This window comes from Dasypus novemcinctus, chromosome 19 (genome assembly GCF_030445035.2).
Source record: "Dasypus novemcinctus isolate mDasNov1 chromosome 19, mDasNov1.1.hap2, whole genome shotgun sequence".
Classification (NCBI taxonomy): Eukaryota; Metazoa; Chordata; class Mammalia; order Cingulata; family Dasypodidae; genus Dasypus; species Dasypus novemcinctus.
Genome location: NC_080691.1, coordinates 18,946,603 through 18,974,057, shown reverse-complemented (window position 1 = coordinate 18,974,057; position 27,455 = coordinate 18,946,603). Strand labels below are relative to the sequence as shown.

Sequence of the window (27,455 nt, the reverse complement as noted above, 5' to 3'; positions counted from 1 at the left end):
GCCAACTGATTGCTTTTAAACTTTTTAATTAGGGAAATTTAAAGATACACAAAAGTAAAATAGTATAATGAATCCCATCACTCCATGACCCCATTCCAGCAGTTCTCAACCAAAAGCCAATCCTGTTCCTTCTACCCTAACACCATTGCCACCACCTCTCCCCACCTCTTTTTCTTGTTTCTTTTTTGTCTTTTTTGTTATTTTCCCCACTTCTTCGCATTCTTCCTGCTCCTGATCGCTTTGAAGCAAACCCCAGAGCTGGGGGAGGACTTGGGTAGTGTCTTACACCTAGCCAGTGGCTTGTAATGGATTAATCAAGAGTTTGGGGGCCAGGAATGATTAGACAACATTTTTAAAAATTCCATTTCATTTTAAGAGGAATCTTTGAGTTTGCTTTTTTTCTTGCCTTTCAGTGGAAAGTTGGTGTCTCCAAAGTGGAAGAATTTCAAGGGCCTGAAGCTCCAGTGGAGAGACAAGATCCGGCTCAATAACGCCATCTGGCGGGCATGGTACATGCAGTGTAAGTGCTCCTTGAGCCAATGAGAAGACAAGGGCCCCAAAACCTTGCTGGGGTGTCAGACCACCCAAAGTTATCCCTGGCGCCCTTAGCTTCCAGTAGGACAGGGAGAACTAAGCGCCCAGGAGCTTGTAGCCTACTCTTGGAACACTGTGTTTTGTTTAGTTTAGTTTTTTCAAGAAACAAATATCAGTTTAATTTCTATAGACCACCAGTAAAAATTCAAATACAATAACATCAGAAAATATTAAGTAATTTAGGGATAAATTTCACAAAGTATGTTTAAAACATGTATATAAAAAACTGCAAAATACTGTGATATAAATTAAAGAGACCTAAATAAAGGGAAATACATTCCATGTTGGGGAGCAGAAGATGCAAACAGTGCTAAGATTTTACAAAAATCAAAATTTTTGTAAAAATGGAAGAGCTGATTCTAAAATTCAGATGGAAATACAACAGACCTAGAAGAGCCAAAACAGTTTTGAAAAATTGATGTAAAGACTTGAACTATCTGATTTAACATTTACTATAAAACTATAGAGATCAAGACAACATGGTGCTGGAATAGTGAAGTTATGGAATAAGAATAGACATGACAGATAATGAAACAAAATAAAATGTTCCCATGTAATTTTCTTCTTCTCTTTTTTACCCCTTTCCCTCTTTCTTCCTCTCTTATGTCTCCTTTTCTCCTTCTCATTCTTTTTCCATATGTATACTCAATTGTCTCAGCACCATTTATTGAGAAAAAGAAGGAAGATAAAGGGAGGAAGGAGAGAGAGGAAAGGGAAGAAAAGGAAGAAAAGAAATCCAATCTTTACTTCCTACCATATTAAAAAATTCAGAATGGATCAAGAAGTAATTATAAGACATAAAAATAAAACTCCCAGGAAAAAGCAATGGAGAAAATTTTGTGACCTAGGATTAGGCAAAGATTTCTTTAAAATGACATCAAAAGTGTAATACAGGGGAGCGAATGTAGCTCAAGTGCTCGAGCACCTGCTTTCCATGTACAAGGTCCTGGGTTCAATCCCCAGCCCTATACCAAAAAAAAAAAAGTGTGTTACATAACAGACAAAAGTCACACCTTGAACTTCATCAAAATAGAAAACTTCTGCTCTTTGGACATCTATTTTTTTAAAAGCAGTTTTATTGAGATATGTTCACATACCATACAGTCTATCCAAAGTGCACAACCAGTGGCTTTTAATATAGTTACAGTGTTTAACATTCATCACCACAAAAAGTTTTAGAACAATTTCATTACTCTAAAAATTCCACACCCCTTACCAGTCACCTCTCAGTCCCTCTGTCCCTCCCCAGCCCTACATAACCACTAATCTAATCCCATCTTTATGAATTGATTCATATTTACATTTTATATAAATGGAATCAATGCATAGTACTTTGTGTCTGGTTTCTTTCACTTAGCATAATGTTTTGTTTTGTTTTTTGTTGTTGCCTGATATTAACATCTTGTAACATTCACATACATATTTTTAGTTTCAAAGAAAAAGTCTTATATATGCAATATTACCTACATCCATATTTCACATGAGGTTTTACTATGTTATACTGCCCCATGCTACATTTTTTAGTTTTCCTTCTAACAATATACATGCCCTTAGACTTCCCTTTCAACCACTGTCATACCCATATAATAGCACTGCTAGTTACAAACACAATATTATGCTTTCCCCTTTTCTATTCATTTCCAAAGATTAACAAACAACTGTTTTACCAATTCTGTACAGGTTAGCCCTCAGCTTTCCATTCTTTAACCTCAGTCTATTTTCTGGTGACCCGTATTCTGGTTATTAACTCCATGAGTTTACACAATATATTTAGTTAATAATAGTGCAGTCATACCATATTTAAACTTTTGTGTCTAGCTTTCTTCATTCAACACAGTGTCCTCCAGGTTCATTCGTGTTGTCATATGCTTCATGACTTTATTTCTTCTTATAACTGCATAATATTCCAATATGTGTATATACACCACAGTTTGTTTATCCCTTCATCAGTTGATGGACACCTGGGTTACTTCTATCTTTTGGCAATTGTGAATAACACTGCTCTGAACATTGGTGCGCAGATGTCTGTTCATGTTCCTACTCTCAATTCTTCTGGTACCTAGTAGTGATATTGTTTCTTTAGGATTTATTTAATCCATTCACATTCAGTGATATTACTGTAAATTCATTATTTACTTCCACTGTTTTATTCTTCAGCTTTCATATATCATATCTTGTTTTCGTCTGTCTTTTTATTCTTTTGGTTATCCTTTTTGCTATTATTGCTAAGTATCCTAATTCTATCATACCACTGTCTTCTTGCCTCTATGGTTTCTGATGAGAAATCTGCACTAAGTCTTACTGGGCATCCCTTGTATGTGATGGTTTGCTTCTCCCTTGCTGCTCTCAGTTTTCTCTTTGTCAGTGACATTTGACATTCTGAATAGTATGTATCTTGGAGTAGGTCTATTTGCATTTATTCTGATTGGGGTATACTGTGCTTCTTGGCCATGTAAATTCATTTCTTTCATGAGAGTTTAGAAATTTTCAGCCATTATTTCTTCAAATACTCTTTCTGTCCCTTTTCCCTTCTCTCCTTCTGGAAATCCCACGATATGTATGTCGTTGCGCTTTATGTTGTCATTCAACTCCCTGAGCCCCTGCTCAATTTTTTCCATTTTTTCTCTGTGTTCTTCTCTCTCTTTAATTTCAGCTGTTCTGTCTTCTGTATCACGTATTCTTTCTTCTTTCATTTCGAGTCTGCTGTTGTATGTCTCTAATTTTTTTTTTTTGGTACCGGGCCAGAGATTGAATCTGGGACCTCGTATATGAGAAGCCAGTGCTCAACCACTGAGCCACATTGGCTTCACTGAGTTGGGTTTTTTTGTTTGTTTTGCTTGTTTGTTTTTGTTTTTGCATGAGACACTGGGAACTGAACCTGGGACCTCCCATTTGGGAGGCAGGCACTCAATTGCTTGAGTCACATCTGCTCCCTATGATGTGTTTTTTTTAAATTGTTGAGTTGTAACATCTCTTTATATATCCAGGATATTAAACCCTTATTGGATATGTGATTTCCAAATATTTTCTCCCACTGACTTTGCTGCCTTTTCACCCTTTTGACAAAGTCCTGTGAGGTACAAAAGTGTTTTAATTTTGAGGAGGTCCCATTTATTTTTCCTTTTGTTGCACATGCTTTGGTGTAAGGTCCAAGAAACCACCACCTACTACAAGGTTTTGAAACTGTTTCCCTACATTTTCTTCTAGTAGTTTTATGGTCCTGGCTTTTATATTTAGGTCTTTGATCCACTTTGAGTTGATTCTTGTATAGGGAGTGAGGTAGGGTTGTTCTTTCATTCTTTTGGTTATCCCAGTTATCCCAGTTGTCCCAGCACCATTTGTTGAAGAGACTGTTGTCCCTTTAATGTTAACTTGGTAGGTTTGTCAAAAAAACAGTTGACTGTATAGGTGAGAGTTTATTTCTGGGTTCTCAATTCTATTCCACTGATTGATGTGTCTGTCTTTATGCCGGTACCATGCTGTTTTGACCACTGTAGTTTGTAATTGTTTCAAGGTCAGGCAGTGAAATTCCTCCCATGTTGCTTTTCTTCTTTAGAATACATTTGACTATTCAGGTGCTCTAATATGTTCTTTATCTCTCCTATTATGTCCTTCATTCCCATGAGTTCTGTTATTTTTATAGTCAGGTTTTCATATTCTTCTTTGTGCTTGCCCAGTGTCTTATTTATTTATTTATTTATTTATTTATTTATTTCTCTCCCCTCCCCCCCACCCCGGTTGTCTGTTCTCTGTGTCTATTTGCTGTGTCTTCTTCTTTGTCCACTTCTGTTGTTGTCAGTGGATGGGAATCTGTTTCTTTTTGTTGTGTCATCTTGCTGCGTCATCTCTCCGGGTGTGCAGCACCATTCCTGGGCAGGCTGCACTTTCTTTCTCGCTGGGGCTCTCCTTACGGGGCGCACTCCTTGCGCGTGGGGCTCCCCCACGTGGGGGACACTCCTGCATGGCACGACACTACTTGTGAGCATCAGCACTGCACATGGGCCAGCTCCACATGGGTCAAGGAGGCCCGGGGTTTGAACCGTGGACCTCCCATGTAGTAGACGGACGCCCTAACCACTGGGCCAAGTCCGCCGCCCCCAGTGTCTTCTTGATGTCCTTGATTTCTTTAGTCATATTGTCTTTCTGCTCATTAATTTGATTTTGGAACTTTGTATGAATCTTGTTGATTAGTTATCTCAAATCCTGTGTCTCATCTGGGGCTTTGATATATTCCTTTTCTTGGGCCATATCTTCCATTTTCTTAGTATGGCTTGTAATTTTTTGCTGATATTTAGGCATCTGATTTATGGTGGTGACTTTACTCAGATGCTCACTTTCTCTTTCCTAGGGATTTAGTGGTGGGAGGCTTTGTGTTACTGCTATTCTTAGATTCTTGGTTCAACCTGTTCTGGGTCTTTAGGATTGTCCCTGCTAGTTGCTCAAATCTGGGGCCTTGGACCTGGTAATGGATTGCAGACCCACTTCCAAGGGCCTTGGGAAGGGAAGCTATAAAGGTTGGGAAAAGCCTCCTATTTACTTTTACCTTCCTCACGTGCACTTCCTAGGTCCACCAGCAGACGGTACGCTTCGACAGCCCTCTCAGGTCAAAACCTGGAGGATCCCTTCTGGAGGCTATTCAGATCATCCCAGGTGAAACTTTCTCAGAGGCTGTTCTCCAATTTTTGCTGGCACCCCCCTTTCTTCCTGGGTAGGAAATAATTCCATTCCCCTCTGCATCCTCAACAACTAGTCCTGGTCAGTAGGGAGGTTGATTCAGAGCTTTGGATCTCATTAGTCCAGTGCTGGCTCCTAGAGCAAACTACGGTGCAGCACTTCCTGGCCTGGAAGGGCTCTTGGGACACTGCAGACCCAATTTTTTGGCCACATGATGAATCAGCTTTAGTCCTTGTCCCTCTCTCTCCCATCTCCTGGGAAGGTGGATTCCTGCGGCCCCTTATGTTTGTAGCCACCAGCTTGAGGCTGGAGAATTCAAAATTGTCTGCTCATAGGGTGGGAAAAGGGTGCCAGAGGCTTCAGCTGCAACTTCTACTCATGGTCTTTCTGTCAAGATTTTTTTCCTGTGCCCCTCTCTTTTCTGGGTGGTGTCTAGCCTTCCTCCAGTGTCCTAAGCCCTAGAATATTTTTTCCAGACTATTTCTGCCTCCTCTATATAATTTTTCTGGGAGAAAAGAGAGTCCTGTGTCTTTCTAATCTGCTGTCTTCCCTGAAGTCTGGAACATTGTGGGTTTTTTTGTTTTTGTTTTGTTTTGTTTTATTGTAGTATATCATTCATACATGAACACACATAAACAATAAGTGTATAGTAAAGATTGCAAACTTACAAAATAAACATACATAACATCACACAGGGGTCACATACATCACCCCTCCACCAACTCTTTGCATTGTTGTGAAACATTTGTTACAAACTATGCTAGAGCATTGTCAAAATATTACTACCAACTATATTCCTTATCTTACATTTGGTGTATTTTTCCCCCAAGCCATACTATTTTTTTTAACATATTCTTTTACAGATATTGTAAACTTGCAAAACAATCATATAGATGTGTAGATTTGCCATACAACTCTACACCCTGGTGGAACATTTGTTACAGATTATGAGATAATAGCATACATTTGGCACATTTTTTCCATACACCTCCATTGTATCAACACAGTATAACTTGGCATTAATGCAAGAATATTGTGTAGTATTGCTGTTAACCACAGTCTAAAGGTCACACCAAGTGTAGTTTTCCCACGTTTCCCCATAGTCTCATCACCCTGCAGTAGTGATATACATCTGCTCTAGCTAACAGAAGGACTCTCTTGCATTTGAACCCTTAATCACAGTTCTCAACCGCTTTTGGGCTCACTGTGTTATTCAGTCCCTAGATTGTTCTTTAGCTTTCTTTCTATTGACGTTTACTTCCCCAGACTACCTTTTTCAGTCACAATCCCATTTATAAACCAGTTGTTACTCACTATAATGTGTTACTATCAACTCTATCCATCTCCACACTTTTACAGTCAAGTTAATTAAAACGTTTATGTACATTAAACATCCATAGTTCTTCTCATCCCTCCTCTTATCTCCTTATAACCTATACTCTAGGTTTTAATTTCATGTATTTAGTTCATATTAATGAGACCATGCAATATTTGTCCTTTTGTGTCTGGCTTACTTGGTTAGTATAATGTCTTCAAGATTCATCCATGTTATCATATATGTCCCAATTTATTTTCTTCTTATTGCAGCATAGTATTCCGTTGTACGTGTATACCACATTTTGTTTATCCATTCATTGGTGGATGGACACTTTGGTTGTTTCCATCTTTTGGCAGTTGTGAACAACACTGCTGTGAACATTGGTGTGCAGATGTCTGTTCGTGTCATAGTTTTTAGTCCTTCTGGGTATATTCCTAGTAGAGAAATTGCTGGATCATATGGCAGTTCTATATTTAACTTCCTGAGGAACCGCCAAACTGTCTTCCACAGAAGCTGCCCCATTTTACACTCCCCCCAACAGTGAAGGAGTGTTCCTATTTCTCCACATCCTCTCCAGCACTTATTGTTGTCTGTTTTTTAAATAATGGCTATTCTTTTTTTTTCTAATAGGATGTTAACTTTTTTTTTTAAAGATTTATTTCTCTCCCCTTCCCCTTCCCCCCAGTTGTCTGCTCTCTGTGTCCATTCTCTCTGTGTTCTTCTGTGACCGCTTCTATCCTTATCAGCGGCACCTGGAATTTGTGTTTCTTTTTGTTGTGTCATCTTGTTGTGTCAGCTCTCCGTGTGTGCGGCGCCATTCCTGGGCAGGCTGCACTTTCTTTCGTGCTGGACGGCTCTCCTTATGGGGTGCACTCCTTGCGCATGGGGCTCCCCTACACAGGGGACACCTCTGTGTGGCACGGCACTCCTTGCGCGCATCAACACTGCGCATGGGCCACCTCCACATGAGTCACAGAGGCCTGGGGTTTGAACTGCAGACCTCCTATGTGGTAGACGGACGCCCTATCCATTGGGCCAAGTCCATTTCCCAATAATGGCTATTCTGTGTGGTGTTAGGTGATATCTTATTGTTGTTTTAATTTGCATTTCCCTAATAGCTAGTTATATGGACTATATTTTCATGTGCTTTTTGGCCATTTGTATTTCCTCTTTGGAGAAATGTCTATTTAAATCTCTTCCCCATTTTTAAATTGGATTGCTTGCTCTTTTATTGTTGAATTGTATGATCTCTTTATGTAGAATTGAAATTAAACCCTTATCAGATAAGTGGTTTCCAAATCTTTTCTCCCATTGACTTGGCTGCCTTTTCACCTTCTTGATGAAGTCCTTTGAATCACAGAAATGTTTAAGTTTGAGGAGATCCATTTATCCATGTTTTCTTTTATTGCTTGTGCTTTTGGTGTAAGGTTTACGAATCCACCACCTACCACCAGGCCTTGAAGATGTTTCCCTACATTTTCTTCTAGGAGCTTTATTGTACTTCCTTTTATATTTAGGTCTTTGATCCATTTTGAGTTAATTTTTTTTAAAATATTTTTTTAAATTTATTTATTTAATTCTCCCCCCTCCCCCAGCTGTCTGTATTCTGTGTCTATTTGCTGCGTCTTGTTTCTTTGTCCGCTTCTGTTGTCGTCAGCGGAACGAGAAGTGTGTGTGGTGCCATTCCTGGGCAGGCTGCACTTTCTTTCACACTGGGCAGCTCTCCTTATGGGGCGCGCTCCTTGCACGTGGGGCTCCCCTACGCGGGGGACACCCCTGCGTGGCATGGCACTCCTTGCGCGCATCAGCACTGCGCATGGGCCAGCTGCACACGGGTCAAGGAGGCCCGGGGTTTGAACCGCGGACCTCCCATGTGGTAGACGGACGCCCTAACCACTGGGCCAAGTCTGTTTCCCTTGAGTTAATTTTTGTATAAGGTGTGAGGTAGAGGTTTTCTCTCTTTCTTTTGGCTATGGATATCCAGTTCTCCCAACACCATTTATTGAATAAACTGTTCTGCCCCAACTGGGAGGGCTTGACAGGCTTGTCAAAAATCACTTGGCTGAAGATGTGAGTATCTGTTTCTGAACCATCAGTTCGGTTCTATTGGTCTATGTATCTATCTTTATGCCAATACCATGCTGTTTGTACCACTGTAGCTAGGTAATATGATTTAAAGTCTGGAAGTTAGAGTCCTCCAACTTCACTTTTCCTTTTTAAGATGTTTCTGGCTATTTGGGGCCTCTTACCCCATCCAGATAAATTTGATAATTGTGTTTTCCATTTGCTTAAAAAATTCTGGTAGAATTTTTATTGGGATTGCATTGAATCTGTATATCAATTTGGGTAGAATTGACATCTTAATGATATTTAGTCTTCCAATCCGTGAGCATGGAATGTTCTTCCAATTATTTAGGTCTTTTTAAAATTTCTTTTAGCAACGCATTATAGAATACAAGTGGTTTGCATCCTTGGTTAAGTTTATTCCTAAATATTTGATTCTTTTTGTTGCTATTGTAAATGGAATTTTTTTCCTGACTTCCTTCTCAGATTGTGCATTATTAGTGTATAGAAACACCACTGATTTTTGCATATTGATCTTGTAACATGACACACTACTGAAATTATTTATTAGCTCTAGCAGCTTTGTTGTAGATTTTTCAGGATTTTCTAGATATATAGTTATATCATCTACGAATAGGTAAAGTTTTAATTCTTCCTTTCCAATTTGGATGCCTTTTATTTCTTTTTCTTGCCCGATTGCTCTAGCTAGAACCTCTAGCACTATATTGAACAACAGGGGTGATAGTGGGCATCCTTGTCTTGTCCCTGGTCTCAACAGGAAAGCTTTTAGTTTTTCACCATTGAGTACAATGTTGGCTGTGGGTTTTTCATATATGGTCTTTATCATGTTGAGGAAATTTCCTTCAATTCCTATTTTTTGTTGTATTTTTATCAAGAAAGAATGCTGTATTTTGTCAAATGCCTTTTCTGCATCAATTGATAAGATCATGTGATTTTTCTCTTTTGATTTATTAATATGGTGTATTATGCCGATTGATTTTCTTGTGTTGAACCAGGCTTGCATGCCTGGTATAAAACCCACTTGATCATGATGGGCAATTCTTTTAATGTGTTGTTGGATTCGATTAGCAAGTATTTTATTGAGGAGTTTTGCATCTGTATTCATTAGAGGAATGGGTCTGTAATTTTCTTTTTTTGTAATACCTTTATCTGGCTTTGGTATTAGGGTGATATTGGCTTCATAGAATGTGTTTGGTAGTGTTCCTTCTTGTTGAATTTTTTGGAAGAGCTTGAGTAAGATTGGTATTAAATCTTCTTTGAATGCTTGGTAGAATTCACCTGTGAAACCATCTGGTCCTGGGCTTTTCATTTTAGGGAGCTGTTTGATAACTGTTTCAATTTCTTTACTTTTGATTCTTTTGTTGAGGTCTCCTATTTCTTCTAGGGTCAGTGTAGGTTGTACATTCCTAGGAATTTTTCCATTTCATCTACATTGTTTAGTTTTTTAGCATAAAGTTGTTCATAGTATACTCTTATGATCCTACCTTATTTCTGTTGGGTCAGTAGTAAGGTTTCCTTTTTCATTTATTTCATTTATTTGCATCTTGTCTCTTTTTTTCTTAGTCAGTCTAGCTAAGGGTTTGTCGATTTTGTTCATCTTCTCGAAGAACCAACTTTTGGTTTTGTTAATTTTCTCTATTTTTTTTTTTTTTGTTCTCAATTTCATTTATTCCGGCTCTGATCTTTGTTATTTCATTCCTTCTACTTGCTTTAGGACTAGCTTGCTGTTCTTTTTCTAGTTCCTCCAGCTGTGTAGTTAGGTCATTGATTTTAGCTCTTTCTTCTTTTTTAATGTAAGTGTTGAGGGCTATAAATTTTCCTCTCAACGCTGCCTTTGCAGCATCCCATAGGTTCTGATATGTTGTATTCTCATGGTCATTTGTCTTGAGATATTTATTGATTTCTCTTGAAATTTCTTCTTTGACTCACTGATTATTTAAGAGTGTGTTATTTAATCTCCATATATGTGTGAATTTTATCTTTATTTGCCACTCGTTGATTTCCAGCTTTACTCCCATTATGACCAGAGAAAGTCCTTTGTATAATTTCAATTTTGTTGAATTTATTGAGATCTGCTTTGTTTCCCAGCATATGATCTATCCTGGAGAAAGATCCATGAGCACTTGAAAAGAATGTATATCCTGGTGTTTTGGGGTGCAATGTTCTGTATATGTCTATTAGGTTTAGTCCATTTATCTTTTTTTTTTTTAAGATTATTTATTTCTCTCCCATTCCCCCCCCCCCCCACTCCGGTTGTCTGTTCTCTGTGTCTATTTTCTGTGTCTTCCTTTGTTCACTTCTGTTGTTGTCAGCGGCACGGGAGTCTGTTTCTTTTTGTTGCGTCATCTTGCTGCATCATCTCTCCATGTGAGCAGCACCATTCCTGGGCAGGCTGCACTGTCTTTCGCGCTGGGTGGCTCTCCTTACGGGGCACACTCCTTGTGCGTGGGGCTCCCCTACATGGGGGACACCCCTGCGTGGCACGGCACTCCTTGCAAGCATCAGCACTGCTCCACAGCCAGCTCCACAAGGGTCAAGGAGGCCTGGGGTTTGAACCGTGGACCTCCCATGTGGTAGACAGACGCCCTAACCACTGGGCCAAGTCCACCGCCCCATTTATCATATTATTCAAGCTCTCTGTTTCTTTATTGCTCTTCTGCCCAGATGTTCTATCCAATGCTGAGAGTGGTGTATTGAAGTCTTCAACTATTATTGTAGAGACATCTATTTCTCCCTTCAGTTTTGCCAGTGTTTGCCTCATGTATCTTGGGGCATCCTGGTTAGGTGCATATATATTTATGATTGTTATTTCTTCCCAGTGAATCATCCATTTTATTAATATGCAATGTCCTTCCTTGTCTCTAGTAACAGTTTTGCTTTTAAAGTCTGTATCATCTGATATAAGTATAGCTACCCCAGCTTTTTTTTTTTTTTTTTTGGTTACTGCATGCGTGGAATATCTTTTTCCAGCCTTTCACTTTCAATTTATTGATATCCTTGGGTCTAAGGTGAGTCTCTTGCAGACAACATATAGATAGCTTATATTTTCTTATCCGTTCTGCCAGTTTCTGTCTTTTGATTGGGGAGTTTAATCCATTAACATTTGATGTTATTACTGTAAAGGCAGTTATTATTTCATCCATTGTGATCTTTGTGTTTTGTCTGTCATTTATATTTGACACTTTTCGTTACTGTTACTGATACAGTTGTCATTTCTAGACTCCCTTCAGGCCTCTCTCTCCTGTCTTTTCTTTTCAGGTTTTAACACTCCCTTTAGTATTTCTTGCAAAGCTGGTCTTTTTGTTATAAACTCTCTCAGTTTCTGTTTATCTGTAAATATTCTAATCTCACCCTCATTTTTAAAAGATAATCTTGCTGGGTATAAAATCCTTGGCTGGGAGTTTTTCTCCTGCAGTATCTTAAATATATCATACCACTGCTTTCTTGCCTCTGTGGTTTCTAATGAGAAATTGGCACTTAATCTTATTGGGTATCCCTTATATGTTATGCATTGCTTTTCTCTTGCTGCTCTCAGAATTCTCTCTGTCTCTGGCATTTGACATTCTGATTAGTATGTGTCTCAGAGTTGGTCTATTTGGATTTATTTGGATGGGAGTACGTTGTGCTTCTTGAACATGGATATCTATGTCCTTCAATAGGGTTGGGAAATTTTCCACCATTATTTCTTCAAATATTCTTTCTGCCCCTTTTCCTTTCTCTTCTTCTGGAATGCCCATGACATGTATGTTTGCACATCTCTTGCTGTCATTTAGTTCCCTGAGACCCTGTTCAATTTTTCCATTCTTTAATTCATCTGTTCGTTTGTTCACTTTCAGAGGCCATGTCTTCGAGCTCACCAATCCTTTCTTCTGCTTCTTTAAATCTGCTCTTACATGCCTCCGGTGTATTTTTAATTTCATTTATTGCACCTTTCATTCCCATAAGGTCTGCTATTTTTCTTTGTATGCTTTCAAATTCTTCTTTGTGCTCATCCAATGTCTTCTTAATATCCTTAATCTCTTTAGCCATCTCATTGACTTTATTAAGGAGATTTGTTTGAACATCTAAGATTAGTTGTCTCAACTCCTTTATGTCTTCTGCAGGCTTATGTTGTTCCTTTAATTGGGCTATCTCTTCCTCTTTCTTAGTATGGATTGTAATTTTTTGTTGATGTTTCTGCATCTGGCTTGCTAGATGTATTTATTCTGGGTGCAGTTTCTCCCTTTAGTTTAGGGATTTCTTATCTTTTCTCCCTTGCTTGTTGTATAGTAGGAGCCAAGGATGTAGTTGGTGCTGTAAGCTATGGTGACTGAAGCTGCCCACGTTGTCCCAGGAATTAATGAAGTTTCTTCCACCTTTCTTCTCTGTCAGGGGTATGGACAGAGCTGTAGCTGTGTATAATAATCCCAGTTGGGCACAAGACTGTCTGTAGTCACCCGGAGACACTGATGAAGCTTCACACCCCTTCCTCCCCTACCTTAGGCAGGGATGGAGCTATGGTCAGCAATCTATGCTGTGTGAGTCTAAAATGGCCACGGTCGCTCAGGTAACCTGATGTATCACCAGACCCTCTCCCCACTGGGAGTGGGAATGGACCCTCTGGAGTGCGCAACAGTCTACTCTCTGTGGGCCAAATATGCCTGCAGTTGCCCTGAGAGGCTTAGGGAGTACTGTCCCTTCTGCCCTTTAGGGGGTGGGAACAAAACCACAAATGCTCAACAGTTCAGTCCTGTAGGCTGAAAGTAGCTACCGTTGCCCAGAGAGGCTGGGGAAGCACCAGCTCCCTCCTATCCTATTGGGTGGTAGGGATGGTTCTATGGGTGCTCAACAGTTCAGTCCCTTTAGGCCGAGAATATCTGCTGTTGCCTGGAGAGGTTGAGGAAACACCACCCCCCTTCTGTCCTCTCAAGGCATGGGGTTGGATCCACAGGCACGCAATAGTTCAGTCCCTGTTGGTTGAAAGTACCCACCGTTGTCCAGAGAGGCTGTGGAGACACCAAAATCCTCCTGTCCTATCGGGGGTGGGAGTAGATTCATAGGCATCCAATAGTCCAGTTCATGCAGGCTGAAGGTCTGCTGTTGTCCAAAAAAGCTGTGGAAAGACCATCCCCCTTCTTCCCTATTGGGGGGTGAGGGTGCATCTACAGGTACCCACCAGACCAGGCTGTGTGGGCCAAAAGCACCTGCAATTACCCAAAGAGGCTGGGCAAACACAGACTGTCTCTTGTCCTATTGCAGATGGAGGTGGAGCAACAGGTGCCCAACAGTCAGACTCGTGCAGCCCAAAACTGTTGCCCTGAAAGGTTGAGGCAACACCAGCCCCCTCCTATCCTGTGGGGAGACAGAGGTGGAGATGGGCTTAGAGGCATTCAACAAATCTGTGTGGGCTGAAAACTCCTGCCATTACCCAGAGAGGCCGAGGATACCCAGCTCCTCTCCTATTCTCTTGGGGTGAGGGGATGCAGCCTCAGGTGTCCAACTATTCAGCCTCTGCCAACAGAGAGCACTTGCAGTCGCCTGGAGAGCCTGGTGCAGGTCCCACCAGCTACCTCTCTGCTGGAGGTGGGACTGGAGCCTAGGCTAGGGCTGCAGTCCATTCTTGGTGGAAAGAAGCCCATCCCTAACTTCACTGGATTTCAGTCCACCAGTCATGCCAGGGGCAGAGTCAAGATGGCAGCTCTCGGACTCTTTCCCACTTGGACAGGCTCAGACCCTAGCTGGCTCTAGGATTATACTTTAGCCAGCCGAGTCCACTAATCAGTAGCTGAGATCAGTGGACATCTGTCTCTTCTACTGTTTATGGGGAGTGGAGCTTTTAACTCCAGCCACGGAATAGCTCCTGAGGCGGCTTGCACCCCTAGAGTAGGGTGGGCACCAGCCTCTGCGGCATGGCTGGCAGCTTCCCAGAGAGGTGGTGCAGGTCCCCCAGCTTCCTCTCTGCCAGAGGTGGGACTGGGGTTTAGGCTAGACTTGCAATCCAACCTGGGTGGAAAGAAGCTGGTCCTTACAAACACTGTGATTTGCAGTCAGCGCCGCTTCCCCTCGTGCCCGGGACGGAGTCAGAATGGCGGCCGCCAGCTTCCCTCTGACCTAGGCAGGCTCAAAGTTTAGTTGTTCCTAGGAGTCTACTGCAGCCCGCTGAATCCACTAGTCAGTAGCTGAAGTTGATGCCACACCATATTTTCCTCCTGTTTTTATTGGGGGAGATGGAACTTCAACTCCAACCACAGAATTGCTCCTGAGGCGGCTTGTATGCCACGGGCACCAACCTCTGCAGCGTGGAGTGCTCTGCTCACGAGTCCTCTGTGCAGATGGGTAGTCCCCTCTTTCCAACTGTCCAGGATGTTGCAGGACACTCCTCTGGTCTCCTGGGTCCTCCAAAAGGTGCTTTAGGTGGCTCTGGGGGATCACTAACTGCCCTGTTTCAGGAGCTGACTGCAGGAGCTCCTTACTGTGATGCCATCTTGGCTCCACCCTGGAACATTGTGTTTTAAATAGAAGAATCTCTTGAGCATTCTGTGGAGAAAGGAAAACCAAGGCAAATTCTAGTGCTCTGGACACTTGTCAGCCATTGGACACTCTAGGTCATTAAAGTGGGCTCTGTGGTGAAGAGGCCTATAGCCTGGGAGAAACAGGCGTGTTTGGCAATCGATCACAATCAGAAGCCTGTGCTATTAGAGGAGAAGGATTAGTTCTTTTCAGGAGCATCAGGAAGCACACAGCAGAGAGATGACCTTTGAAGAGTCAGGGACTAGTTCCCATTTTCTGCAAGTCTAAGACAATGCAGGCACAGGCCTTACCCTCCTCCTTGGGTGATGGCAGCCTTGGTGATTTCAGAAGATAAGCCTGTCTGCGGCATGCTCTGGTAGGATGGCATGTCTCTTGATAAGCCAGACTCCCTTTCTTGCCCATGCATTGTTGTTTTTTCCCCCCATTATACTATTCTTTTTACTTTCATGTGTTTTGAAATTTTCTATAATAAAAAAGTTAAAAAATAAAAATATGTATTTGTTCCCCACCATACCCAGATTCAGAGACACAGTGCTATATAGTAATAAGCTCCCCTTCCTCCCCTGTCCCCTGAGCACACCAGTAACCATCATTTTAGTTTCTCCTTTCCCCTTCCAGGAGTTTTTATGCCTATACAAGCAAATAGGCATAAAATAGGCTCAATCCCTGCCTGCATTTTTTTTGCACAAAAATGTAGCATAATACGCTGCTCTGTGCCTTCCTTTTTCGCTCACTATATCTTGGGGAGCTTTTCTTATCAGTCCATTGTAAGCATCTTTATACAGCTGCATAATATTCCATTGTATGGATATATTTAACCAGTCTCCTATTGATGAGTAAGTTATCTGTGATCATTTGCTATTTCAGACATTGCTGTAGTGAGTAACCATGTGCATAATTTCTGGTGCTTTCTATTCCCCTAACTTGCTGCCCCTAACTTCCTACACACAAATCCTCCTCCCCTCTGCCTGCCCTCCCTTCTCCCAGTTGTTAAAAAAAAATTATTTATTTTCAATTGTGGTAAAATAAACATAGCATAAAAATCATTGAAACCATTTTAAGTGAATAATTCTTTTGACATTTATACATATAATTTTCACCACTATCTCTTTCCAGACTATTTTCATCATCCCAAACCAAAACTCATACCCATTAAGCAGTACCTCCTCATTCCTTCCTCTTCCCAGCCCTGGTAACCATTATTCTGCCTTCTGTCTATGAATTTGCTAGTTCTAAGTATTTCATATAAAGGAAATTATATATTTGTCCTTTTGTGTCAGGCTTCCTTGGCACAAGTTTTCGAGGTTCATCCATGTTGTGGCAAGTTTAATAATATGGCTGTATAGTATTCCATTGACTGGATATACAACATTTTGTTTTTATTTATTAATGGACATTTGGATTGCTTCTACCTTGTGACTATTGTGAATATTGCTGCAATGAACATTGGTATGCAAATACCTTTTCAAGTACTGCTTTCAGTTCTTTTGGGTATACTTGGGAGTGGGATTGCCAGATCATATGGTAATTCTATGTTTAACTTTCTGAGGAACCCCTAAACTGTTTTCCACAGTGGCTGCACCATTTTTACCTTGCCGCCAACAATGTATGAGGGTTCCTCTTTTTCTGCATCCTTACCAACATTTGTTATATTTCTTTTTTTAAAAATAAAAGCTTTCCTAGTGAGTGTGAACACTTGTATCTCCTTGTAGTTTTAATTTGAATCTCTAATGGCTAAAGATGTTGAGCACTTTTTCATATATTTATTTGTCATTTGTATATCTACTTTGGAGAAATATCTATTCAAATCCTTGGCCCATTTTTAAATTGGGTTGTTTTGTCTTTTTGTTGTTTAGTTGTTTATATATGAGTTCTTTATATATTCTGGATAGTAAACCCTTATGAGGGGAGTGGGTATAGCTTGGGGACTGAGCACCTGCTTCACCTGTATGAGGTCCCAGGTTCAATCCCTGGTACCTCCTAAAAAAATAATTTTTTCAAAAAATAATCCTTATTATTTCTGTGGTTTCCAAATACCTTTTTCCATTCTATAAGTTGTCTTCATTTTCTCGATAATATCATTTGGTGCCAAGAAGTTTTCAGTTTTGAAGTCCATTTTATCTATTTTTTCTTTAGTTGCTTGTGCTTTGATGTAATTGCCTACTACAAGGTCTTGATAAATATATTTCCCCATATTTTCTTGTGAGTGCCCATGCATTATTGACAAATCCTTTTTCTTTATACTGGACTTCCTTCATTTCCCTGAAATGTCTCCAGTTTTCCAAGGGAAAGAGAAGGAGAACCTACTTGGAAGGTCCCACATTGAAGGGCTCCTTTAGGAATCTTGGCTATAGTGATTATGTCTCACCTTCTTTCCACTCAGATTTGGAGAAGCGCAAGAATCCTGTGTGCCATTTTGTCACTCCATTAGACGGCTCTGTGGATGTAGATGAGCATCGCCGGCCAGAGGTACTTTACAAGGGAATAGAAACCACTCTCAATTTAGGAGAAATCGGTTCACCAAGGGCTGGGCCCTGAGGTCGGACACTGCCAAGGGCAAGGCTAGACTGCACTTCCTTTCAGACCTTGAGAAATGTGAGGTTGGGGGTATGTGGCCTCGAACATGTCCCAGGCCCTGGAGGGTCTCCCTTCTCAGACAGGGCTAACCCAGATCTGAGGGGTACTTCAGGCGGGACTTATCCTCTACTTTCATTTAAAATCAGTATTTCTTCTACAAGTCACCAGGAGGGATTTTGGCTCATTTTAAGCAGACATTCTTAACAATTAAAGAATGACCTCAAAATCTTTATATACTGAGAAGAAAAGAAATTAAAGAAATAGGAAATGAAAAAAAAACAAGTTTTGTAACAGTATTTCTGGTATCTTTATATTAATAAAAACACAAAGTATATATTTATGTGATTATATACTCATGGAAATGTCTAGAAGGATACATGGAAATCTTTTAATAGTGGGTACCCCTTGGATTAGGATTGGAGTTGAGTGTCAGAGGAGGAGGGGAAACTCTTTTTTACTTCATACTCTTCTGCATTGTTTTAATTTTGTTCAAGCAGGTCTTACTTTTATGATAAAAGGGGGGGGGGAACAATTTAAAAAGTAGCCTAATGAAAGACAAGATTTGAGACCATTGAACATGTTCTGGTATTAGTCCATATTAAGAGATATAATTTTAGGTATAATAATTATTATAATTATTTATTGTCACTGTTAGAGACACACACTGAAGCATTTGTGGTGAAGTGATATGATACCTGGGACTTGCTTTAAAATACTTCAGCAAAAAAAATCTAAAAATGAGCTCTTTAAAATCTTCAAGCAGATGCCTGAAGGATGTTGTGAAAGAGATTTCACAATCTCTCATATGCCTCACATAATGAAAAGATTGGCTTAGGTGCTCTTGGAGGTCACTTTCCACCTGAAGCTTCTGTGACTGGTCGTTAGTTTTTACTGTTTTTTTGGGGTATCCAGGAGTTTCCATAGGGTTCCTCAAAGGCTGGGGTGGAGCATGACTGAAGCTCCCCTTGCATTTCTTAGGCCCTGACATTCTGAAGCATATTTTCATTGCAGGGCCAGATGTAGCACAGAAAAGATGGACAGACTTTGTGAATGAAATTGTAAATACTTGATAGGGTTTTCTAAACTGGATGCCTGAGACTGACTTGTAGTGTCAGACACTTGTTTGTTCTGATAGTTTTTGCTAATCAACTAAGAAACAGATTTTTTTTTTATTACGACCTATATCTCTGTTACAGGCCATTACCACAGAAGGGAAGTACTGGAAAAGCCGGATTGAGATTGTGATCAGGGAATATCACAAATGGAGAACCTACTTCAAGAAAAGGGTATCTGGCTTTGGCTCCAAAAGAACACATTCAGGAAGCCCCTGTGGGTGGGGAGGGAGGGCAGAAATAGAGCCCCACATTCAGAACATTCACAGCTTGATGCTGATGGCTCTAGAGCGGCCTGTGTAGGGCTTAGAGAACCAAATAGGAAGCCAGGGATCTAGGCTGCTGGCCTCAGTCCAAGTGATGGGCCTGCTTTGGTCATCTTTGCCCTCAGTTTCCCCAGCTGTCATCTGGGGCTATTTTTTCCACACACACTCGTTGAGAATCTTCTTCATGCCAGACATCTGCCCGGCATAGCAGGGAGCTGGATCCCTCTCCCTACTTGCTTCGCAGATAGAAGAGTCCTAGGTGATATCCAGAGTTCACTCACTACTATGGGCCTGACCCACTCACTTTTGGTAATACCTTGTCCCACTCTCCTTTTCCCCACAGTTACAGCAGCATAAAGATGAGGACCTCTCCAGTCTGGCCCAGGTAAGTGAGCTCTGGGGAAGCCATGTTAGCCCTCCTTTCAGTAGAAGGAGCCATGACTTGGGTGGCCAAGCACTTGCCTTCCACATGATGGTCCTCGTGAATGGCTAAGGAAACAGTTCTATCCAGTGAGTGGGCTGGGAGGTTCTCCCTGAATTCCCCTCCTTGCCCCCATTCTCATGGAGCAACCCTGTAGCATGCCCCTAGCATGCATAAATCAGCCTTGAGCCCCATTGCTGCCCTCTTCCTCTCTTGGGTAGGATGACGATATGCTATACTGGCACAAGCATGGGGATGGATGGAAGACCCCTGTCCCCATGGAGGAGGACCCGCTGTTGGACACGGACATGCTCATGTCAGAGTTCAGCGACACGCTCTTCTCCACACTCTCTTCACACCAGCCAGTGGCCTGGCCCAACCCACGAGAAATAGGTATTCGATGCCTTTGTCCTTTGAGTTTGAAGACCCCACTGGCTTTACTTCCCTGCCAAGCTCCTGGGGCAAAGCTTTGCTGCAGGATGATCTCTGACCTGCTGCCTGTCACTTGTTTAGGGTTGGCAGGAAGAAGGAGAAAAGGATTGAGCAGTCCCATTTGACATCTGAGGGCTACCTGCATTTAGTGGGGTGGGGAGTGCAAATTGAGTCCTTATGGTGACAGTTGTCAGCCTCTTGGTGTACCACTGTGAAAAAACCAGTGCTTCCAGGATGGGGGTTTGATCTGGATCAAGGTGATGTTTTTTATTTGTGATTCTGCCCCTTTAGGAGGGTGCTTGTGTCTAGGCTAGGCAGCTAGGTTGCCTTTGACCCACTCTAAAGAAAATTAGAAGCATTCCTGGGCATGACCTCCAGCCTGGTACCATTCATTCTTACCTTAACCCGTCAGGCAAGAGCCCACAGATTAAAAATTAGAACAGAGGTGATCTCTGCTTAGTGCTTCACAGCTTCTTGAGAATGTCCATTCTCTGATGCAGAGTTTACCTTTCTTGTAAAAACTCACTCTCTTTGCTGCCTTCCGAAGATGGAGAATGACTGGGGAACCCATTGGAAGGTGGAAATTCCAGCTGGCTGCCTACAGTTGTTCTTGGAAGAATCTAGAACATGAGCAGGACCAGGAAAATCTGTCCAGGGCCTTGTAGTATCCCTAGGACATTGCGGAGGCAGAATTATTCCTCTCTCTCCTTTCTGATTCTTCTAGCACATCTGGGAAATGCAGACATGATTCAGCCGGGACTGATTCCTTTGCAGCCCAACCTGGACTTCATGGACACATTTGAACCTTTTCAGGGTAAGGACATGGGGCAGAGAGAGCCTGTGACTTTTTAGATCTCCCTTTTCCCAGAATGAAGCAGATTTGTCCCTCCCTTTCATAGACCTGCTAGAATGGGCAAGGAGGTAGACTCAAATTCTGTGAAAACTAAACTTGTTCTTTGTAGTAGCTGTAAGGTCTGGGAAGTTTTTCTGGGACATTGTTCTCTCTCAAAGGAAGTTGGCATTCTGGCCTAGAGCCTTGTTTTCCCCTGTCTGTAGGCAGTTCTCTCTCTAGGCAGCAGAGAGCACTAACAACATAGCGACCACTGAGCAATTTTTCTTGCAAGGTTAGAACTGGTCCTTGATCCCCTGCCATTGTTTAACAACAGGTGAAATTCTAGGCCTGGGAGTATTTGAGAGTCCAGGCTAGTTACCAGCATGTGTTGGTTCTGATCGGAGGGCCTCTTTCTGCAGAGTCATCTCTGATGGAGGATGCCCTCTGGCCATGGCCTACCTCTGGGTAAGGTGGGTGGGATTCAGTGCTTGATTCATTGGGACCTTAGTCACGGAAATGAGGGGCACTTGGAGCTCAAAAGGCCCTTGACTTTGTCTTTCAGACCTCTTCTCTTCCAGCCGCTCCATTTTTGGCTCCATGCTGCCTGCACCCACCTCTACAGCTGCACCAGATCCCAACAATCCACCTACTCAGGTAGAGAGGGGCTGGTGGGCCCAGAGGCTCTTATCAGAACTTTGCACCAGGTCTGCACTGATGACACAACCACGTGTAGTGTCATTATGCTAGGGGTTGCTTTGGCTAGTGCTGCACACATATAACTTGTAAGAAATTATCCTTCTTTCACTCTTCTTTGAAAGCATCCCTCAATATCTGTGAGGTAGGAGGCTTTCAGTAAGCATATGCTCCTGCCCAAGGTTCCAAATAATCTACATGCAACTCTGTTCTGAGCAGTGAAGACTGGATTAGCTGGAGAGAGAAGAAAAGCATGAATTGCTAATAAAAATAAACTCTTTCACTTTTTTTACTTTTCAATCAGCAAAAGTTGAATGCCAGGTCCTAGGGCTATGGAGTTGCCAGGCTGGTGCTACTATCCAATTAGACACTGGTAACCTGGCCCCATCTTTCTCCATCTGGCTCTGGGAAGAATTTTCTTCTATAAAGACTGGGATAGCTTTTCCCATTTAAGAAGAGGTGACCTCTCTAGAAGTTGATATATGAAACTGTCCTAGGGGAACCCCACCAACAGCTGTGATCCAGGCTGCTTCACTTCGGTAATGGAAGATGGCAGAGACTTTGGGGACACCCTTACTGGACTCTAGAAACAAGATATTCCCAAGCTGATATCCAACTATGTGGAGGCAGTTGCTTTGTCTGAGCTCTGTGTTATCATTTAGTTCCTAATGGAAACAAGACCCCTGCAGATACCATTTCCCTAGGTTAGCTGTAACTGGTATGGAAGACATCTCCTTTCTTCCTTCTGTCCAGAGATTGATTTCAGATACCTGATGTATGTTGTTGGACTTTGTGGTAGATAGTGCTAGAAAGTGAAAGCGAATTGTCAGACCCATGCAATTGTTCCTCACTCTTTCTCTCTTTCTCAGGAGAGCATGTTGCCAACCCCTGCTCTCCCCACGGTGAGCCTCCCTGACAGCCTCATAGCACCTCCTGCAGCCACGTCTTTGGACCCCACGGACACACAGAGCTGTGACCACAACTCCCAGACTGATGGTCCTTTTATCCAGCCCTCAGAATTTGGCCCCTCTGAGCCACCACCGAGTGTCCCCCAGACTTTCCTCCCTGTCTTCACAGTGCTCTTACTACCTCCCAGCTCTGCCCCCACACCTGCCTCACCTGCATTACCAGTAGCCCCTGCTCCTGAGGCTGCCCTTGGCGCCCCGTCCCCACCTGCCTTCTTGCAGCCACAGAAGTTTGGAGCCAGCAAACCGCCGTCCGTCATCACCCACACAGCCTCAGCCACCCTCACGCACAATGCCTCTGCCACCACCTTCAGCCAGAGCCAGGGCCTTGTGATCACAACTCGCCACCCCACCCCGTCAGTGTCCCCTTGTGGCCTGGCGCTGTCCCCTCTCATCCGCCCACCAACTCTTGAAGTCCCCCAGCCCCGTTTAACTTTTGTCCACCCCAAACCTATAACCTTGACTGGAGGGAGGCCCGAGCAGCCCCCCAAAATAGTGCCTGCTCCCAAACCAGAGCCTGTGTCCTTGGTGTTAAAGAATGCTTGCATCACCCCAGGTGAGTCAGGGGAGATAAGGCGGACTGGGGCTTTTCCCCCAGGCACTATGGGCAGGGGGAGGGAGGCGTATTTCCCTATCCCTAAGGCATTCAAAGCTGTGACCCCTATCCACAATTAAATGAAACAAAAGTCTGATGAAATAATAAACAGGTATGACCTGTTCCTTTTTCTAGTCTATATATTTTTAAAAGTTAGTCTTGACCCACTGTTGGGAAAAAATGTGGTCCTGATCATCTCTTTCCTGGGTCTGTAATAAGTCCCATTCAAGAAAAAGTTGCAAAAAAGTTTGAGGCTTTGTCTTTCTCTTCCCTCCAGTAAGGAACAACGTGTTGCCCTCGGGGGAGGGGGTCATTTGCTGCTCTTGGGGAGCCCTCCTGTGCGCAAGCTCTGCCATCTCAGAAACGCACTCACGGTGTCAGGGCAAGACCACCCACTTCTCAGGGCCTTCACCTTCACCTTCACCTTCTTGTCGTCAGCTGCCTTTCCAGGACAGCCTCAAGCAGTTATTATGGCATCAGACCCTCTGAAGAGAGAAGGGATGCTGGCTTCTACCGTGTCCCAGCCCAGTGTGGTCATTGCACCTGCCACCGGTGCCAGGGTGAGGAGAGCAGGTCTCCTCGGTTGGGGGAAGGGCTGGGGCCCTGTCCGGGTGGCCCTCACCCTGAAATGACTGGTCTTCTCTGACATTTATCAGCGGTTGGGGGTGACCCTATGTCCCCTGTGTCACCTCAGGCTCCTGGAGTTACAGAGTTCCACAGCGGCATCCTGGTTGCAGACCTCAGCCACACTGCGAGCAGCCAGCCTGCCCCTGTCTCCCGGCTCTTCTCAACAAATACTGTGCAAGACTCTCTGGTGAAGGGTGAGCAGGGCCCGCTGCATGGAGGCAGCCCCCAGGCCCCTGCTGCCAATTCTAGTGAGTATTTGCTTAGGATGGAGGGTGGAGCCTGCAGTCATGAGAGGGATGGATGGATCCACTTCTGGATAGGCATGGTCCACCCAGCAGGAGGCTCTTGAGACCCTGCTAAATGGACAGCAGGATAAACTGCAGTAAGACTGGGGCAGAAGAATAGCAGCCATGTTTCAGTGCAGACAGCTTTGTGCTTGTGGGGTAAAACCACTTTGTACTTTGGAAATGACTGGTTCCAGGCTGCCAGTTCTGATCCAGTAAATAGCTTGAAGAGTTGTTGCCAACAGTTTCCTGGAAACAGTAGCCTAGCATGCTATTGTAGCCACAGAAACCCCCCAGCATTTTTTCAGTGGCACCCTCTTGGTAACCGCTCCCAGCTTTCAAAGCACTTCATGTCTTTGAGCCCTTTTCAGCATGTAGGGCTTACCATTATAGGACTGATTGTGCTGGATTGACTTTCAATGTGACAGCAGGTGAGGGCTCGGTGCCTTGCTTAGGCCCTGCGGTTGGCAGGAGGGGCCCGGCCAGAGCCTAGTCTCAGGCCTCTCAGTCTGGTCAGGAAGGGAAACAGAAAATGTCTGCCTTTCCTAAGTAAAACTGGCACAGCTGCCCTGGGAAGTCCAGGTGCAAAAGTTTTCCTTCTGGCTGAAGAGGAAACATTGAAGAAAGGGTTAGACAATAGAAGGAGCTGTTCAAGGACAGGTTTTGAAAAACAAGGCCTTTTCAATCTGGAAAGAAAGAATCGGGATAGGTAGGAGTCAAGTCTCTAAAGTAGTTTAGGGAGCAGCTACAATGAACACTGCCTTATCTACTGAATCTCAAAATACTGGAATTTGGGAATATATTATGAAGCTTGACAGCAGTGTTTGAAGAAAACAGAGAATGAGTAAACTTTAAGCACTTTGTTACATAAAGTGGAAGAGGCAGAAAAGGTTCAAAAGGGAACCGCCATGTCTTCCTAGAAGATGCCGCTCAGACACCATTGACCAGAACACGGGCCTGCAGGGGTCTCAGAATTTTTCTGTCATGTTCTTTGTAGGTAAAAGGGGCAGAGTTCCGGCCTCATTCCTGCTCCACATTTGACTTGCCTTCAGCAGACCCTGTCTGGGCCTAGCAGAACATTGCTAAGGCATCTGGGCATGCTCTGTATTTAGGCCAGGATCTCTCTTGCTCTTTCTGAGGCTGCTGTGGGAGGTTAAAAATGAATTTCCAAATGTGTGTATATGTATGATGATATACTTCAATAAAATACCTTTCTAAGCCTTGAGATCTGCCAGAGGTCCCCCAGGTTTGTAAAGACTGCCATGAGTGGTGGCTTTTTCTTCACCTTCTTCACTTCTCAGGCTCTGCCCCTAAGAGGAGTCTCTCTGTTCTCAGGCCGTGACTGCCAGAACTCAGGGCAGGCCTCTCCATGTGCTTCCGAACAGAGTCCCAGTCCTCAGTCTCCTCAGAACAACTCAGGGAAATCTTCAGCGGACTCCAAAAATGTGGCAGCATTAAAGGTAGCACATTTCTCTCTTGTGCCTCGATTCCCTGGGAAGGATAGAGAGGAAAGTGGGGGGAAGAATGCCAACGAAACTTTGGGACAGCTGCATCTCATAAAAGGCCACACTGGAAAGGAGAGCCACAGAGTCTGCTGGTGTTCTACCAGGTGGCGGCAGCATCAGAAACTTTGGAGTTGCTGCTTTAATCTGGAGAGTAAACTGTCTCTTCCATTTCCCTATCCACGGACTGACCTATTGGGGATGGTGGGTTAGTGGAAATTTTTGGACAGACTTTGAGCCCAGGCACCACCGATTTAATCCTTGTAAGATGGCCCTGATGCAGTCATGACCACCTGTCAGTTAGAGGGGTTGGGGGCGGCACCTAGAAGAATTGGGTCAGTAGAGGAGAGGTTTGAAGTTGGATAGAAAATGCCAGATCAGCAGTGCGCACTGGCCAGTTGTTTACAAGTGCTGGCTGTGACCCACTTTGCAGTGATGGTTTCCTAGTGTCCTGTCCCCCCACCTCAGCCTTCTCATGGCAGCATTGTAGCTGGTCATCCTCCTCCTTCCATGGCATGTTCATCACTAGCCCTGGCCCCCTGGCGTGGCAGAAGTACCCCAGGTCAGGAGGTGGGGAGGGATGAGTCCAGGGCGTGACCCAGCCAGCACGCACGTGTCGCCACGTGATAGGCTGACTTCCCCCACAGAGCCGGCAGATGAAGCACATTTCAGCTGAACAGAAGAGGCGCTTCAACATCAAGATCGGCTTTGATACCCTGAACAGTTTGATTTCAAATAGCTGCAAGCTGGTGAGCTGGCTAAGAGCATTGGAGGTGGGTGGGGTGTCGCTGACAGGACAGCCAAACTGCTTGCCACCCTCCTGTATTGCTGTCAGTGCCAGGCTGACCCTGGACTTGCTCTGGGGGGCTGCACTGACCTGTCTGACCCCCTGCTGCAGACCAGCCACGCCGTCACGTTGCAGAAAACGGTGGAGTACATCACCAAGCTCCAGCAGGAGAGGAGCCAGATGCAGGAGGAAGCCCGGAGGCTGCGGGAGGAGATCGAGGAGCTCAACGCTACCATCCTGTGAGGCTTGGGGCTTCGGGGCTGGGCCAGGCACCTCTTCCTCCTACACTCTTGAATGTCCAAGCAGAGGTGGTAGGACCTTCCAGCCTCACCGCTGATTGATGCCTCTTCATTGGAGCATTTTTGCTTTTTGTCTGTATCCTCCTTCCCCATACCTCTCTTCTTAGGTGTGGTTGTAACCTAACAATGGGCTAACTCTGGCCCATTTGGTGTCCCAGGTCCTTATTTGTCACCAGCTGCTCAAAAAAGCTTCTCCTGTCTCTTAGGAGCCGATATGGCTCAGTGGTCGAGCACTGGCTTCCCACACATGAGGTCTCAGGTACAATCCCTGGCCCTGGTACCTCAAAAAGAAAAAAAAAGCTTCCTCTGACTCTTGTTTCAGCTCCTGCCAGCAGCTGCTCCCTGCCACAGGTGTCCCTGTCACCCGACACCAGTTTGACCACATGAGAGACATGTTTGATGAATATGTGAAAAGCCGGACCCTGCAGAATTGGAAGTTCTGGATTGTATCTTTAGTTTTTCTTTGCTTCTCCTACCCCCAAAGGTTTCCTTTAAAGAGATTATCTTTAAATGGCTTCACTGAGTTCATCAAGACAAGTAACTCGGTCATGCAGAGAGAGGGCAGACCTGGCCTGTAGGGTGAGTGGGGCTGTTGTAGGGCAGCTGCATCCAGCTTGGGACTTCCTGACTGCTTTGGAGCAAGGGCTGGGGAGGCACACGAGCCCAGCTCTTCTTTCTAGATCTTTGGGTGATAAAGACAATGCTAGAGCCACTTGCAGAAGTAACAAAGGGGAGTAAGTAGGGACTGACCTAGTCCCAGCAGCAACTTGGTTATCCTTGCACCAGAACAAGGACTGGAAAGCAGGGCTTACAGGACTAGAGCGTGGCAGAGCCCGGTGTGGAACCAGTTCCCTTCGGCCAGCCTCCGTGTTGTGCTGTGTG

The 27,455-nt window shown here is 43.7% G+C and overlaps 1 protein-coding gene across 3 annotated transcripts in view; it reads left to right on the top strand.

Annotated features, from left to right (window-relative positions):
* MLXIP (MLX interacting protein) overlaps positions 1–27,455 on the top strand; it is a 79,605-nt gene that overhangs the window by 45,331 nt on the left and 6,819 nt on the right. The window contains exons 2-15 of one of the 3 annotated variants that reach the window (XM_004455989.5): positions 414–520; positions 17,565–17,650; positions 18,955–19,044; positions 19,480–19,521; positions 19,779–19,950; positions 20,714–20,803; positions 21,384–21,475; positions 22,384–23,035; positions 23,513–23,634; positions 23,769–23,949; positions 25,321–25,445; positions 26,135–26,260; positions 26,386–26,513; positions 26,896–27,019. In XM_004455989.5, the coding sequence (XP_004456046.2) occupies positions 414–520; positions 17,565–17,650; positions 18,955–19,044; positions 19,480–19,521; positions 19,779–19,950; positions 20,714–20,803; positions 21,384–21,475; positions 22,384–23,035; positions 23,513–23,634; positions 23,769–23,949; positions 25,321–25,445; positions 26,135–26,260; positions 26,386–26,513; positions 26,896–27,019 (2,137 nt within the window). The other 2 variants (XM_004455990.5, XM_058281330.2) reach the window with 2 other exon arrangements.